This window comes from Rhinatrema bivittatum, chromosome 2 (assembly GCF_901001135.1).
Source record: "Rhinatrema bivittatum chromosome 2, aRhiBiv1.1, whole genome shotgun sequence".
In the NCBI taxonomy this organism is placed as follows: Eukaryota; Metazoa; Chordata; class Amphibia; order Gymnophiona; family Rhinatrematidae; genus Rhinatrema; species Rhinatrema bivittatum.
The window spans coordinates 32,457,956-32,475,523 of NC_042616.1; the positions used below are offsets into that span (position 1 = coordinate 32,457,956).

General features: G+C 48.1%; 1 protein-coding gene across 1 annotated transcript in view; it reads right to left on the minus strand.

The window, feature by feature from the left end:
- Window positions 1-245: 245 nt before the first annotated feature.
- The window catches only part of LOC115083761 (oocyte zinc finger protein XlCOF6-like), a 29,885-nt gene continuing 12,562 nt past the window's right edge, over window positions 246-17,568 (minus strand). The window contains 3 exon segments of the mRNA XM_029587768.1: window positions 246-2,343; window positions 2,345-3,066; window positions 12,702-12,821. Of these exon segments, the coding sequence (XP_029443628.1) occupies window positions 1,150-2,343; window positions 2,345-3,066; window positions 12,702-12,821 (2,036 nt within the window). The 3' untranslated portion in view covers window positions 246-1,149.

Consider the following 17,568-nt stretch of genomic DNA (forward strand, 5'->3'; position numbering starts at 1 on the left):
ATCTCAGCAATAATTTTTTTGCTGTACAATACTGTATCCGATTTATATCCGTAGTTTCAATAGATGGTTCCTTAATACGGATTATGGCCCTATTCATGTCACTCATCGTGCTTCTAACGTTGGGTGTTAAGTTTACTTTTGGTAATCTTTCTCTCTCCAAAATCCCAGCATTACCTATCCCTCTCCATATAAACCAGGAGTTCGACTCGCCTCCTAGCCTGTCCCACTTCATCCTCCTCCCCCCCCCACAATGCACCCTCCTTCCCCAGGGACACCCCACCAGTTACCGCCTACTCCTCCTCTGGCCATTTGGGAACTTCCTCTCCTATAGTCCTTACATGTTGGGCGTGTCTCGTTCTCCTTCTTGCTCTTCTTCCTGGATTGTTTTGCACTACTCTTTGGTGTCTTTACTGTGGTATTCTTTAATTGTCCTGACAGCTTATCTCCATCACCTAAAGGTACCCCATCAGCTGTCTTCCCTACCCCCCTTCCAGCTGCTCAGACATGCCCTGCTCTGGTGGTCCTTATTTTTGGGGGTGTCTCATTTTTTCCTCTCTCCTCTGGGGTTCCTAGCCACATTTCCTTCTTTCTCAGCTTCATCGTTCAGTTGTCTCAAGATGATGTCACTTAAGTATTTCTGTGGCATGATGTCACCAAATAAAGACCTAAGATTTTTAGCCAATGCCTTTTGCATCTTTGCCTTTGATATAATTGCTCTCTCTTTCAATTTTGGCGCGCTCTCTTTGTGTAGCCACAGATATAAAAATGGGATTTCTGGCACAGAAACAGCAGTGCATTTATCTCCTTTCTGTCTTCAGGGGGCCACTTGTAGTAGATAATCTTCTTAATTTTTTTCATTAGCTTCTGTGGTTTATTCGTTGCTACAGTGGGTTAATTACACCATGGCCTTTAGCTGCACCAGGGATTTCACTTTTACCTGAAAGTTCAGCACTATTACTACCACCATCATTAGCCCTAGTGATTAGACTAAGAGTGGGTACCTTTTTATCCTGGGCAACATGGAGCCAGTATGAATTTTTCTTTTTGCTTATCACACTTCAATAGTAGTCACCTAGCTGAGAGTTAGTTTAGGTATTATGCAACAGGGTCACCGCATGAAGAGACTCAGCAAGACTATTTGAGAGACATTTACTCCATCTTATTCTCTCCTTGATGGATCCTTTCATGCCTTTTGAGGTTTGATTTAAATATAAACCTTTTAGAACATTCAGTGCATGTAAATGGTTTCTCTCCTCGGTGGATCCTTTCATGCAATTTCAGGTAGGATTTCCAACTGAAGCTTTTATCACACTCGGTGCATGTAAATGGTTTCTCTCCAGTGTGCCTCCGTACATGGCTTTTCAGTTCCACTTTATTACTGAAGCTTTTATCACAATCAGTGCATGTAAATGGCTTCTCCCCCCTATGGATACTTTCATGTTTCTTCAAGGTTGATTTACAAATATAGCTTTTATCACACTCAGTGCATGTAAATGGTTTTTCTCCTGTGTGGAGCCTTTTATGCATTTTCAAGTATGATTTACCACTGAAGCTTTTATCACATTCACTGCATTTAAATGGTTTCTCTCCAGTGTGCCTCCGTACATGCCTTTTCAGTTCCACTTTATGACTAAAGCTTTTATCACAATCGGTGCATGTAAATGGTTTCTCACCTGTGTGGATCATTTCATGCATTTTCAAGTTAGATTTACAAATGAAGCTTTTAGCACATTCAGTGCATGTAAAAGGTTTCTCACCTGTGTGGATCCTTTCATGCATTTTCAGGTTTGATTTCCAACTGAAGCTTTTATCACACTCAGTGCATGTAAAAGGTTTCTTGCCTGTGTGGATTCTTTCATGCATTTTCAAGGCTGCCTTAGAAATGAAACTTTTCTCACACTCTGTGCATGCAAATAGTTTCTCCCCCATGTGGATACTTTCATGTCTTTTCAGTTCTGATTTCCATATAAAGCCTTTATCACACTCAGTGCATGCAAATGGTTTATCTTCTGCATGGTTCTTTTCATGCCTTTTCAGTTCCCACTTCCCAGTGAACCCTTTATCACACTCAGCACATGTAAATGGTTTCTCCCCCATGTGGCTTCTTTCATGCCTTTTTAGTTCTGATTTCCAAATGAAGCCTTTATCGCACTCAGTACATGCAAATGGTTTCTCACCCATGTGGATAATTTCATGTTTTTTCAAGGCTGATTTACAAATGAAGCTTTTTTCACATTCTCTGCACGTAAATTGTTTCTCGCTCCTGTGGATACTTTCATGGTTTTTCAAGGTTGATTTACAAATAAAGCTTTTATTACACTCTGTGCATGTAAATGGTTTTTTCTCCTGTGTGTATTCTTTCATGCCTTTTCAGATCCGATTTTCCACTGAAGCTTTTCTCGCACTCAGTACATGTAAATGGTTTCTCTCCAGTGTGCTTCCGTACGTGGCTTTTCAGTTCCACTTTCTGACTGAAGCTTTTATCACACTCAGTGCATGTAAATGGTTTCTCTGTGTGGATCCTTTCATGCCTTCTCAGATTTCCTTTCCAACAGAAGCTTTTATCACACTCAGTGCAAGTGAATTGTTTCTCTGCTGTGTGCATCCTTTCATGCCTTTTCATTTCTGATTTCCAAATGAAGCTGTTATCATAGTCAGTACATGTAAATTGCTTTTCTCCTGAATGAATCTTCTGATGCATTTTCAGTTGTGATGGATAAATGAAGCTTTTATTACATTCACTACATGGAAATGCTTTCTCTCTTATAGGAATCTTATGGTGAACTGTTAATATTACTTTATTTGCACTTTCACTGTATGAAAAGAGTCTCAACCCAGTCTGTTTTCCCAGATGTTGTGTACTTTGCTCACAGGGAGTCACATTCTCAGTGGAGTCTCCTGACAGATTTCTCAGCCTTTCCTCTGGTTTGCAACGATGCCAGCAGTTTTTGCCCCAGGCACAACATGGGCAGGTATCCGCTCTTTCTTTCTCTGATACAGTTTTAGCCACTTCCAGCTGTTTCTCGGGATGCGTCTCCTCGTGTCTTCTCTTGGACTCATCAATCTCTGGATAAGAAAATAAAGGACAGAGATTACTACATGTGAAAGAGACTCACAGCAACAACGGCCAGAGTTTCCTAGCATTAACACATCTCAGAGGGAACAGGGGTGTAAGGCAGCTGCAACCCCTTCTTTCCGCAGCATTTTAACATAGTAACATAGTAATGACGGCAGAAAAAGACCAAAATGGTCCATCCAATCTGCCCAGCAAGCTTCCCAAGGTAGTATGCCACTCCATGCAGGTTACCCTCATGTTTCTGTTAAGGGTAGATCTGCCGCTCCGTGCAGGTTACCCCCATGTTTCTGTTAAGGGTAGTAACTGCCGCTCCATGCAGGTTATCCCATGTTTCTGTTAAGGGTAGTTACTGCCGCTCCGTGCAGGTTACCCCCATGTTTCTGTTAAGGGTAGTAACTGCCGCTCCATGCAGATTACCCCCATGTTTCTGTTAAGGGTAGTAACTGCCGCTCCGTGCTGGTTAAGCTTTACTTATTTATTCCCATCCTCTAGCCTTTAGGGATGAACAAGAGCACCTCGCTGGGTCTCAGAGGAGGATCAAGAAGAGGACTGAACATCTCAGCACCATCAGGTGTATAAATTCTCAAAACATTGTTTTATGTAACTCGCACATAACAAAAACCACTTTGCAAACTAACTTAAATTGTTCTTAAATAGCCCTATGAGGTCCAGCACTCAGTTCAAAATATTAATCGAGATCTTCATGCACAGACATCGTTAATCTTGCAAATGCAATCAGTGCTTCACTATAAATCACCTGAAAGTCCTTATAAAAATGGACAACAGCGAGCACTTCGCAATTTTACATTACTCGTTTCAATTTTTTTTCATATTTGCAAATTAAAAGTACTTCCATATCTATGACTTCTTGCTGTCTCTTTCACTGAAGCGGTCCCCAAGCGATATTCAACAGAGCCCGACGCAGACCCCTGAAGCACCTCGTTTCTGAAACGCAGATCCGCATCAGGTTCTGACAGCGGAATGACGACCGTCACTCGGGGCAGTGGTTCTCAACCGGCGTGTGGCGGCACACTGGTGTATCGCGAAGCACCGGCAGGAGTGTCGCGCACCCGCCGCTCTTCCCCCCCCCCCCTTCACCTCAGCGAGACGAGCACTGCTGCCGTTCCTGCCCGGGCTATCAGCACATTCAAGCCCCGAGGGGGAACGGTAGCGGCGTTTGTGGAAGCCGGCAACAGGAACGTGACCTTTTCTTCTTCCCGCCCCTGTGGCCCGGAAGAGGAAGCGATGTTTACCGGGGAGGCGGGAAGAAGAAAAGGTCATGCTGATGCTGCAGAAATCGCATTTGATGCTGGCTGGCCACTTTGCCAGGGCCTGCAGGAGTACAGGCGCCGACCTGCCCTTCTCTCACCAGCGCCACACCAGCAAGGAAATAAAAAATTAATAATAATAATAATCAAACTGCAAAAAAAAAAAAGGCTGGGGTGGGGAGAAAAGCATAAAATTACATTCTCAGCTGATTGCTCTGTGCTGCGATCGATCGCAGCACAAGCAAACAGCTGAGTGCTGCCTTCTTAGCGCTGTGGGGCTGGGGAGGTCACTCCTGCTGCAGTTTCCAGTCTATCAGGACTCTGCTTTTAATAGCAGCATACCGGCTACCTTGTGCTGTAGCTGCCATGTGTGCTGTGGGTGGGGTGAGTGAGACAGAGAGTGAATCAGCATGTGTGTAAGTGTATGAGAGAATGTGTGTGTAAGTAAGAGAAATGTGTGAGAGCAAGAGACTGCTCAGGAAAGTCACTGGTATGTGTGAGAGAAAGATTGGTCAGGGATGTGACTAGTGTGTGTGTATATATGTGAGAGAAAGAGATTGGACAGGGACGTGACTGTGTGTGTGTATGGGAGAGAAAGAGATTGGTCAGGGAATTGACTTGAGTGTGAGAGATTGGTCATGGATGTGACATGTGTTAGAGAGAGATTGGTCAGGCAGATGACTGGTGTGTGTGTGTGTGAGAGAGAGATTGGTCAGGCAGATGACTGGTGTGTGTGTGTGTGAGAGAGAGATTGGTCAGGCAGATGACTGGTGTGTGTGTGAGAGAAAGAGAGATCGGTCAGGCAGATGACTGGTGTGTGTGTGAGAGAGATCGGTCAGGCAGGTGACTGGTGTGTGTGTTTGTGTGTGAGAGAAAGAGAGATCGGTCAGGCAGGTGACTGGTGTGTGTGTTTGTGTGTGAGAGAAAGAGAGATCGGTCAGGCAGGTGACTGGTGTGTGTGTTTGTGTGTGAGAGAAAGAGAGATCGGTCAGGCAGGTGACTGGTGTGTGTGTGTGAGAGAAAGAGAGATCGGTCAGGCAGGTGACTGGTGTGTGTGTGTATGTGAGATACACTAGTCATGGGTCCTAAGGAAGAGGACTGTGAGGACAGAGCTTCAGCAGCCCTTACTGCTTCTGGTGAGTGCTATTGGCCTGGAAGGGAAAGGAGTAGAAGAGTTGCTAGAGAGGGTAAGTAAAGGTGGCTTTTTAAGTTTATCTTTCTTGATTGACTGCCATTTTAATTATTAGGTATTATGTGATGTGTCTGCTGTAAAAAATACTTTATTGGTGTTTGGAGAATTTTTAATAATTTTGAAAATTTTTCATGACTGGATGTTCCATTTATCAGTTGTTTTGAAACATTTATTATATTCTAGTTTTAGAATTATTTTATATTTCTCGGGCAATTGATAAATAAAAATGTGGAGACAAAAACTGAACTGGAAACAGCAAGAAGCCAAACTCTGTATGCAGTGCAACAACGCAAAAACATTAGCTTTCTGGTCACTTTATTCTGTATTTGGTGAGGGTCTGTCTGTGTTCTGCGAGCTTGCAGTTTCTTGGTAGGGATCTATAGCAGCTTGGCTTGTCCGGTTTTCCTAATAGGAGGTGTATTGGGGTTTAGGGCCCGGTGTAATTTTTGCAGTGCTGCCTTTTCATAGGTAGAGTTGTTACTGTTTGAGTTCCATAATGCAGGTGTAACTTTGTGCACGTTAGTTTGTGTACATTAATTCAGATCCTGGAAGTCCGATAGGTGCTATATTTCTGTTTTGCACTGCATGCAGAGTGGCTTTTTTGAGTTTCCTTTCCAGTTTCTGTTTCCATATTTGTAATTTGTGGTCTTTCTGTACTCGGTGAAGGTTGACTCTATGTGTGTGACCGAGGTGAAGTATTTTACTAGCATGTGGGCATTTGTATCAACATTATTTGTTGTGTTTTCTCAATAGAACATGCATTGGTGGTAAATTACTGTCTTTTCATAAGGAGGGGTATTGCACCTGGTAGGAGAGAGTGTTTATGTTGCTGTTATTGAGATGGCACCAGAAATATCTCTTTTTTGGTATAGTAAATTGAACGTGGGGGGGGGGGGGGAATGCCCTAGTTCTGCTCTGCACCCATTGTTGGGGGTCGAGGGGGTTCCTGAGGATGCAGAATGCATGTTTACATTTAGCCCCGTGATGGTCACGTGTTCAGTGCGTCACGCATGTGAGAACCATCTGTCAGGTGTGTCCCGGCCAAAAACAGGTTGAGAACCACTGTCTTGGGGAATGCTTCACTGAAGGTGACAGCAAGCAGTCACAGCTATGATAAGTACTTTCAATTACAAATATAAACAAATATTCCAAACAATGGCATTTACAATTAAGAAGCTCCGTAACACAGGACTGATGCTCTTTCTATGGAACTGATGCCAGGGGACTGGACCAGCTGCAGCTCCTGGAAGGTGATATTTTTTTAAATTTCAATTCTAATCAATCAATCTCCCGTGAGAGGCGGAGAAGATCCTCCAGACAATCAGGTCGATCCCTGAGCCCCTTAGACCCTTATCCATCCCAGATTCCCCTGCATCCTGAACCATAACCTAGTAATAACGAAGGCTCCCACCCTGCTCATTTAAAACTGGCTGTTACCAAACCTGGCTTGCAGAAACCACGCCCTAATCCAAACCCTTCCTTTCTTAGCCACGTTTGTGGGTAAAGTGGTTTACTTTCAACTCCGAGACTTCCTAGAAGAGAGCGCCCCCTGCACAGTCAGCAGTCCAGCCTCAGAAAAGGCCCCCGATGGCCATTGCTAGCAGAATTCACCTGAATGCGGTCCAGGCTGGGGACTCCCTCCCGTGCCCTTTCTGCTGCCTTTAACAATGGAGATCGCCGACTCCCGAGTCAATGATTGGGGGACACTGACATTGACAAATGGTTTGAATCTTTACTATTTAACTAGACCCAGTCTGTTATCCATGCCCAGAGATCTCACCGACGGAATACTTCCGGGCTCGGTCCTCTCACCAGTCCTTTTTCAAGACTTCCATTTGTCCAAACTGTAACCTCATTTGTAACCTCTTCAGCTCAGAATGCCACTTTATTTGCAGGCATCCAACTCTGCATCAAAATGGGATCTGACTACGCCTCGCCCATTGCTAATCTCAACCACAAACTCAAATGTAACCCCTGCAAAACAGAATTCCTCTGGCTAAGCCATCCAGGTCATCCCCTGCAACCTCTGCCTTCCCTTTACACCTTAATATAGTCAGTATGAAGCTTAGGGGGTGGGTTCAAGTCAATCCGAATCTCTTGATGGAAACTCAGATCTCAAAGGGTCATAACTTCCTTTGTGCACCTGCACCGTATTCAACAAGTGCACGATCATTTTGATCAACACAACCTTGCTACCATGCTACATCCATTTCTCACCAATCAAACTGACTATTTCAGTTCTCCACTTAATGGCATTTCAAGATACAGTCTGAAATGCCGCCAGTTTTTACAGAAGTTTGGTGGGCGCCAAAGCAATCCTACATCAGCTCACTGCCTCCCAGTCAAAACCAGAATAAGGTATATATACACTCAAGCATCCTCCCCCCCGCTCTCTTACCTCCCATGCTCTCTGTCACCCTCCCCTCCCCCTCATATAGGCTCCCTCTCTGAAACCCACACATCCCCCGCACCCCCCTTACTTCCCATGTTTGCACGATGTGCAAACGGTTGTCGGTATATAAAACATTTTAAATAAGTAAATAAATAAATAAATAAATAAATAAATGCTCTCTCTCACACCCTCCTGCTCTCTCTCATCCTCCCCTCCCCTCTCTCACACACACACATTCTCTCTCACCGGCATGAAGCGAACGGAGCGCGTCCCGCGCGTGCTGCGGGACGCGCTCCGTTCGCGGCGAAGAGGAAGGCCCGGTCGCGCCGTTCGCAGCACACGGGCTGCCTTCCGTCTTCATCACGAGCGGAGCGCACTCCATTCGCGGCACACGGGGGTGGCCTTCCCTTTTCGCCGCGAACGGTGCGCCCGGTCCTTCATCTTTGCTGCGAACGGCGCGCAGCCCGGGATCTCCTCTGCTATTTTCTGCACGGGGGGGGGGGGGGGGGAATTCTGCGCTCCGCAGTAGCGCAGAATTCCCCCAGGACTAAGCTTGGCATCTCTCTAGCCCTTGGGATCCTGCCAGGTACTTGTAACCTGGATTGGCCATTGTTGGAAACAGGATACTGGGCTTGACGGACCCTTGTTCTGAGCCAGTATGACAAGCCTTATGTTCTTATGTTCTGTTCTTATCTAGGGCTGCGAGAAAGTCCCCTGTCCTTACGGCCGTCTTTACTGTTGCCAGTGACTCCGTGTGAAAAACAGGGGACCAGCAGTTCTTTATTTACCTGCTGTAGATCCAGTACCGGCTGAAAGCCTCCCTCTTTGTTCGGTGCTAGGGAAATAAATGGAAAGCACCTTCATGCCCTCCTGACCGGGAGGTACCGGGACAAGGGCCTGTAACCTGCCTAGAGTCTGCCGGACGGCATCTCTCCTGCTCGCCTCGGATGGGGAGGAGATGAAGGGATCTTCACATGGGGATTTTTAAATCTGCCTCTTAGATCCCGGACCCACTGGTTCTCCGTCGCCTTGGCCCACCCCTGATAAAAGTTCTGCAATCTATCCCCTGCCCGAGGAACCATGGAGCGAGGGCCTGCTCCCCGTCGCTGCGGGCTTTTGTTACTAAGGGGGACTCGGGAATTGCCTCTTCCCCGAAAAGGCTGAGATCTGCTAGGGATCCTAACAGGGCAGGAGGTCCGGCCTCCGCCGCCCCCCTCTGTCTATACTCCTTGGGCCACTGCCTCCAATGACCCCTCCCCCCCCCCCCTTGTGAAACCGCTGGGTCTCTCTTCTGGCAACGCTTGGGGGGCCTCGTTCTTCCCCCAGTCTTAGACCATTTTCTCCGCACAGTAGCCTCCCTTTCAAGGGCAGCTCTCCCAGTCTGCTCTTGGACGCCAAGCCTGCTGCCCAGTTTCTCAAGCCGTAGGAGCCGCTAGCTTAAGCTGAAACTCTTACGAGGTCATACGTAGTGTCTGCCGCAAAGGCCCCTACCGATTCCACTAGGGTCACGTCCGCCCCCATTCCCCCGAGGCGCCTGCCTCCTCTGGACCCTGGGCCTCCTGTTGAGACCAGGTCAGAAGGGCCCTGGCCACACAGCCAGCCCCAAGGATGGAAGCTCAAAACCCTTTTTTCCCAGCAGCGTCTCCCACTTCTGTCGTGTTGGTGACCTTTAAGGGCTGATCCTCACGCCGCCAGATTCGTAGTCTTTTCTGCCACTGCCGAGGTAGCTGCGCCCACTCCGGGCAGATTTAGGAGCCTCTTGATCTGTTCGGGTGCGGCCTTTGCACAGTTTTACGGCTCCTAAGCCCAGACTCCGGGATCTCCTGCTCCGCTGTCAGCGTATCCTGGATTGCCGAATGGACAGAAAAAGCTTCGCGAGGTTTCTTTATCCCTGTCAGACTGGGGTTGCCCTTCATTCTGGCCTTGGGCATTTCCTCCTTCCAACTAAGGACTTGCGAGACCTTTGAGATCAGGGCACCCAGCTCTTCTGATCTACACAAATGAACTGCCGCGTCCCTACGTTTTGGATTCCTCCTGAGAAGAACCTTCTTCCGCCTCTATCTCCGGGGTCCGTGAACCAGGCCTCCAATCCTCCCGTGGCTTGGGCTTCTCCCCTGGGGCAGCTGCCTTGCCCTGCTCCTCCTTCTTTCGGCGATAGGCCTGATGCATGGCTAATATGATGTCGGAGGAGACATTCTGACTCCCGGTCGCTGGCCCTCCCGCCGACGCTGCACAGGAAAGCCTCGACCGCCCCAGTGCCGGCTCCAGCAGCACCGGGAAAAGACGCGCACCCCCCACGTGCGCTGCTCAGTTCCCCCGCCAGGGCCTGCGCTTCTCGTCATTGCGATCATGACAAAAGGACCTGGCAACGCTAGGTACCCGCCGAGCCCCACACCTGGTGCACCTCCCTCCCCTTGTCCACACCTGGGGAAGGCTGTGAATGCTTCGGGCTGGGCTGCTTCTCCACCTTTTTTATTTTTTTTTTTTTAAGCATCCGGGAAACGAGGAGACCGCACCACCTGGTTGCCCTGGGGAGGGAAGATCAGACTTACAGAGGCCGTCATCCCGAGGGGGCTCCCCAGCCGGGCCCTGGCTCCTAGGGAAGATCGTTGCCATGGGGCCACGCCTCAAACTCAGTGACTACTGACGTCCCCTCTGCTGGGCCAGCCTTTATGGTAGTGAGGTCAGAGAGGAAGCTTTTGCACTCTGTCCCCATCTGCTGGTGGGAGGGAGAATCCCACAGGCTACTGGTCTGGCAGGACAAAGAGGAAACATTGCTCTGGGAAGAGCCTTGCTGATAAGAATAGTCCCTCCTTGCGCTTCCTTAGATGTACGGCCTGACAAAATAAAATGTTTGCCTGCAATGCCTTCGCTTCTTGCAATGAGCAACCTCCTTAGTCAGGGAATTCAAACCTTTCACATTGAGTGAAATAATTTTCAGCTGTAAAACTGCAGTAAGGCCTATACAAAACCCAATTATAGCAGCTTACACATCATCCGGCACAGCCCCTTACTTAATACTACCAGGAATAACAAGATCCCCATCCAAAACGAAAGTGAACCCAGTCCCCTCCGCCGATCTGGAGCTCCCCTCCTCCTCCCGGCCTCCCTCTCAGGATTCCTCCATCTCCCTTCCCAGTGCGGCTCCTCTTTTGTGAGGAACGATGTCGTCATCAATCCGAATGCCCAGCTCCCAAACAACCACATTACCGGTCAGCGGGAAACCCGAAGCTCCCTCTGATCCACAGCCTAACCTCTGCCTTTCGTTTGCTACTGTGGATCAGCTCTGCTCAATATACTCAAACAACTCCAGGAGTGAATGGGGCTGGTTTCCTATACGCACCGTTAACAGGCACCATCCCGGTTACCAAACAGCGTCGCACTTGTAATCCTAAGCACACCACCAGCCCAACTATATACCTGGGTATGCAGTGCCACCAAAACTAATTCTCATATGTTAAATAATTTTTGAATATTGTCTAAAAGACTTTGTGCTCCGCCAAAAAAAAAAATACTTTAGAAATGATGCTATGCTGATCGTTATATCCACATTTTCACCGTAGCAAGAAATTTTCTTTTTTTTTTTTTATCCCAGACGTATCTTAACGGAGCTCCTTAAACCGTAATCGAAAATCAGTTTGTCTGGGCCCTTCAGCCTCCCCCTGCCTGCGGCCTACCTCCGAGGCATCTCCACCCACCTCTTCACCCCTCGCCGAGGCCCCTCCGCCATCGAGCCAGCTCTGCCTGGGAAAGAAAACTGCCCGAGGTCAACCGATTTATTTATTTTTTTTTAATTTTGGGGCCACGATCGGCTGTGAGGCGACGACACGTGCCAGCGCCCACACGGTTCGGTATATTCGCGGTTGTTAGTAGATTCGGGCTGGAGCTCGAGGACTAGGCGGCCATTTGGGCAATGGGACGTGACTTCCTCTCCCGCCTGTGCGGGTATTTCCGAATCCTGCCTCTTTTTCTTCCCTGTTCATATTTACATCCAACGCTGCAAGTGCACACGCTCTTTACACACGTACGTCCTAATCTTACATTTATTTATTCATTTATTTATTGATTTTTCTAAACCGATGTTGGTATAAACCTTCACACCGGTGTACAATGTTTCTTTATAATAAAATCAACATAAAAATACAGTGTTGCAAAACAACAAGAACAACAAACAATCATAAAATCTAACACTAACTTAACATTGCATATAGAGTAGAAATTTGATTAAGAACTAAACATTAAATATACCTAGTAAAATAAACATTAAAATTAAAAATAAAATAAGATGTTAAACGTGATTAATAAAATAACAAAAAAAAATTTTTTTTTTAATTGGCTTCAACTTGGAACGCTTCTGCATATAGCCAAGTTTTTAATACTTTCTTAAACTCTTTCATAGCACTCTGAAGTCTTAATCCAATGGGTAATGCATACGAACCACTGAAAATTACCTCCATGAAGCAAGGTTTAATGCATATAAAATTACTGTTATACACTTGTCCAGGGCTTGAGCATGTAAAAGTATACGTTTTGCCCTTTCTTTTAACTGCATCCTAAAACAGACATTCTGGGGACAGATCATATTACGGAAATCACACACTTTACAGCTTTGGCTATCTGAATATGAATAAATGACCCAGACACAAGCACTGCCTGTCACAGAGACCCTGTGAGTGATTAGAGAGATCTGCAGAGGAGCTTGTGAAGGGGTCTCTGCACTTCCACTCTCCAGCTCAGCAGTTTGACCCCGCTCCCTCTTATTCCTGCACTCACCTGAGCAGCTGCTTCTCCCAGTGCCTCCTTCCTCTGATCCCGGCTCAGCCCTGATGTACGGCTCTTCCCCTCGCTCAATGTGGGATATAATCTCAGGGGTGGTGGTCGGGGAGCCTGTTCCTGGGGTAAGAGCACTGCATTAGGTTTCTCTCAGTCGCTCAGTAGAATATTATTAGAGAGTTTATGGAGAAGACTTGATTTGAACTACAATATGAATAAGGAAAAGATGGAATTGATAGAAACTTTTAAATCCCTTGTGGGCTACACCAATGTAAAAGAAAGGGCCATTTTCAACAGAAAAAGGATCCAGGTACAAAGATGAATGGAGGAATGAGGAGGAAATATTTCCTCACTGAGAGGGCAGGGAAGGCCTGAGAGAGCCGACCAGAGGTGGAAGAAAGCACTAGAGTGACAGAAATTGAGCAGATTAGGGGCAGATACTGAGGGGGGGGGGGGGGGGAGGTGAGGGAGACGAGAGTCAGGCAGGGTCAGGGGTGACACGATAGGGAGCGTGGAGGGGAGGGCCACAGGAAGACCAAGAGCCCTAAACTGCCAGAAAGCTGCCGTGAAACTAAGACAAGAACATGTAGCCCTCGCGATCTCCAAAAAAAAGAGGGAAAACCGTAATTCCGCCACATCCCCCTCAGAAAATGTATGAATACAATGCCGTGTACATACATGAACCAAGCGTGCCCTGACTGCAGCTTTACCCACGGCCGGTGCACGGGTCTGTAGCGCCCTAGGCAGACCAATGTAACTCCCCCACCCTCACCCCCACCCCCCCAAACCTGCCCTGAGCTGAAAGTGCCCTCTGAGAGAGTTAGGGTCTCCCCCCCAATTCCTCAGGAACTGTTCCCTTATTTTATGCCCCTCCCAAATTTATGAATCCGCTCTTTGCAGTGATGGTCCTGGGCTGGAGGGATCGGGGGCAGACCTGAAGGCTCCTTTTGGACCCCTTCCCCCCCCCCCACCCCTGTCACGCCTTGAATGCAGCCATCGGGAGTCTCACACTGCGCGATGACCGTGGCTCCCTGCACCCCCCAAGAGCCAGCAACGCTGCCGCCCAGGGCCGGCGCTTCCCAACCTTTTCTGGTGGAGCGTGGACCCCCCTTTTTTTCAACCTCTGAAATATTCGCGAACCCTCTGTAATTTCTACCTGCAGCTCTGTGCCATATATAGAAAAGTCATTAATGTAAGGACAAAGAAATAGTTACATGCAGATCAGCATCATTCACAACAAATAAAACTTATTGTGTACTGGTCACCGATAGAAACAGAATACGTAAAACTGCAAAGCCCGGCAATAACGCTAAGAATGGACTCATATACATTAACTTACATACTGCAGTTTTAGGCAGCCACACAGCTGAATCTGCCTGGATCGGGGGGGGGGGCGACAGAGGGCGTGGACTGATGGCGGGAGGGGAGAGAGAGAGACCGGCAGAGTGGGAGGGCAAGACAGAGTGACAAGGGTGGACTGATGGAAGGAGGGAGGGAGAGACTGGTGGGGATGGACTGATGGAAGGAGGGAGGGAGAGAGAGAGACTGGTGGGGATGGACTGATGGAAGGAGGGAGGGAGAGAGAGACTGGTGGGGATGGACTGATGGAAGGAAGGAGGGAGAGAGAGACTGGTGGGGATGGACTGATGGAAGGAGGGAGGGAGAGACTGGTGGGGATGGGCTGATGGAAGGAGGGAGGGAGAGAGAGAGACTGGTGGGGATGGACTGATGGAAGGAAGGAGGGAGAGAGAGACTGGTGGGGATGGACTGATGGAAGGAGGGAGGGAGAGACTGGTGGGGATGGGCTGATGGAAGGAGGGAGGGAGAGAGAGACTGGTGGGGATGGACTGATGGAAGGAAGGAGGGAGAGAGAGACTGGTGGGGATGGACTGATGGAAGGAGGGAGGGAGAGACTGGTGGGGATGGGCTGATGGAAGGAGGGAGGGAGAGAGAGAGACCGGCAGAGTGGGAGAGCAAGACAGAGTGACAAGGGTGGACTGATGGAAGGAGGGAGGGAGAGACTGGTGGGGATGGACTGATGGAAGGAGGGAGGGAGAGAGAGAGACTGGTGGGGATGGACTGATGGAAGGAGGGAGGGAGAGAGAGACTGGTGGGGATGGACTGATGGAAGGAAGGAGGGAGAGAGAGACTGGTGGGGATGGACTGATGGAAGGAGGGAGGGAGAGACTGGTGGGGATGGGCTGATGGAAGGAGGGAGGGAGAGAGAGAGAGACTGGTGGGGTTAGACTGATGGAAGGAGGGAGAGAGAAAGAGACTGGTGGGGATGGACTGATGGAAGGAGGGAGGGAGAGAGAGACTGGTGGGGATGGGCTGATGGAAGGAAGGAGGGAGGGAGAGAGAGAGAGAGACTGGTGGGGATGGACTGATGGAGGGAGGGAGAGAGAGACTGGTGGGGATGGGCTGGTGGAGGGAGGGAGGGAGAGAGAGACTGGTGGGGATGGACTGATGGAGGGAGGGAGGGAGAGAGAGACTGGTGGGGATGGACTGATGGAGGGAGGGAGGGAGAGAGAGACTGGTGGGGATGGACTGATGGAGGGAGGGAGGGAGAGAGAGACTGGTGGGGATGGACTGATGGAAGGAGGGAGGGAGAGAGAGAGACTGGTGGGGTTGGACTGATGGAAGGAGGGAGGGAGAGAGAGACTGGTGGGGATGGACTGATGGAGGGAGAGAGAGACTGGTGGGGATGGACTGATGGAAGGAGGGAGGGAGAGAGAGACTGGTGGGGATGGACTGGTGGAGAGAGAGAGAGACTAGTGCAGGATGAAAGGAGAGAAAAAGGACTGGTAGAGATGGAAGGTGAGAGAAAGCGAGAGACTGATGGAGGAAGGAGGGATGTTTGAGACAGGCCCACATCACTGAAAGGAAGACGTGGCGAGAGGCTTGGTGCACATGGTCATTTTTAAACTTGTTTAAGAAAATCACCTGCGACAGGGAAACCAACCTGTGAAATCAATCTTGTTGGCGGACCAGTAGTTCTTTCCCTACCCTCCTGTTACCAACTTCCATACCCGGACAGACAGGACATCCCTGCTCAAAAAGCAAGAGGCATTTTGCCAATCATCGCAAGGTGCTGGGCATCTCTGGACAGAGGAACCTCTTAAGCAAGAAAGAAACCCCTGGCCTGTTTCGTCCGTCTGGTAAAACTACCACTAAAATTATTCAAGAGCGTCAATCCCTAAAACGTCTTCCCTATGGGAGTGGGACAGAATCCCAATATAAAGCCTGCACCTCAAGCTCTACCTTAAATACCCTGCGTTCACAGAAACCCCCCCCCTCCCCCAACAAAGGGTGCAGAGCAGAACAAGATCATTTTCCCCTTACCACTCACCATAAAAAAAAATAATAAAAATCAAATTCTGGTGTCTCCACAGCAACACAAACTCCCTCCACTTCCAGGGACACTGTGTAATAATTCAAAACCCTGCAAAAAACCATGTACTCAGGACCTATAGTAAGCATTCCACACCATAACACTCTAACTGCCAGACTCAAAGGCAGCTCTGCGAATATTACACCAGGCCCTAACACACCAAGCCACCTCCTATTAGGAAAACAGGACAAGTCAGGCTGCCATAGATCCCCACACACGCAGCACACAGACAGATCCTCGCCAAATACAGAATAAACAGGCCATAAAGTAGAAACATAAACATGCAGACAAAACCTGATCTGGAAACCACAAGCCAGACTGTGTATGCAGGGCAACAGTGGAAAAAGAGAAACATTGCCAGAAACATTACATACCATCAAGAAATATAAAACATCAAGCGTAACAGTAAAACATACCTAATAAAAAATAAAAATGTCAAAGCAACTGATGAATAGAATAAAATCCAATGATTAAAAACTCATAATTTATTTTTTATTTACCAAACACAAATAAAATATTTCAAAATAGCAGACACAATTAGAACTAACAGTAATAAAAAAGTCCTCTGCTCTCCATACTTGGGAACGTTTGATTTCCATTCACCCTGAGATGTTTTGGATTAGTGGGGTGTGGCGGGACGCATAAACTGTCTCCTCTCTCTGTCATATATTTATATTTATATTTTTATTTATTTATTTATTTATTTATTTAGAGTCTCTTCTATACCGATAGCCGTTTGCACATCGTATCGGTTTACATACAACTAATAACTTTTGGGCATGGCCCTTACAAAGAACAATCGAAAGACACAAAGAACATTCTATCACACACAAATGTTCATTCTCTCACACACACACACTCACTCTCCCTCTCTTTCATGCAGGCTTTCACTCCCAAAAGCTCTTTCACACACACTCTCATACACATGTGCTCCCTGTCTCTCGTACATACACACACACACATGCTTCCTCTCTCCCATTCACACATGTTCATACTTGTACACTCCCTCTCTCATACATACATGCTCTCACATACACACATGCTCTCTTTTCCTAGAATCTGCGGGAGAGGGGGAGATGGGGGTCGTGCAGTCTCCTCACACACGGTAGGATGGGGCACACCAGCAGCCTGTAAGGCCTCTTCTTTTTGGACCAGCAGCCTGTCAGGACTCTTCTCTCTCATACACACATGTTCTCTCTCTCATACACACGTTCTCTCTCTCATATAGACCTGCTCTCACACATATTCACACATGCTCTCACTCTCTTTTATCGGAGCCTGTGGGGGGAGGGAGGATCTCCTCCTCACTCAGGCTGCCAGCACGATGGGGTGCACTGGCGGCATGTCGAGCATTTTCTTTCTCGGCCGCCAGGATGGGGTGTGCCAGCAGCCTGTCAGGCCTCTTCGTTCTTGGCCACCTGCAGGATGGGATGCACTGGTGGCCCTTTTTCTTCATGGTCGCCGGATGATGTGATG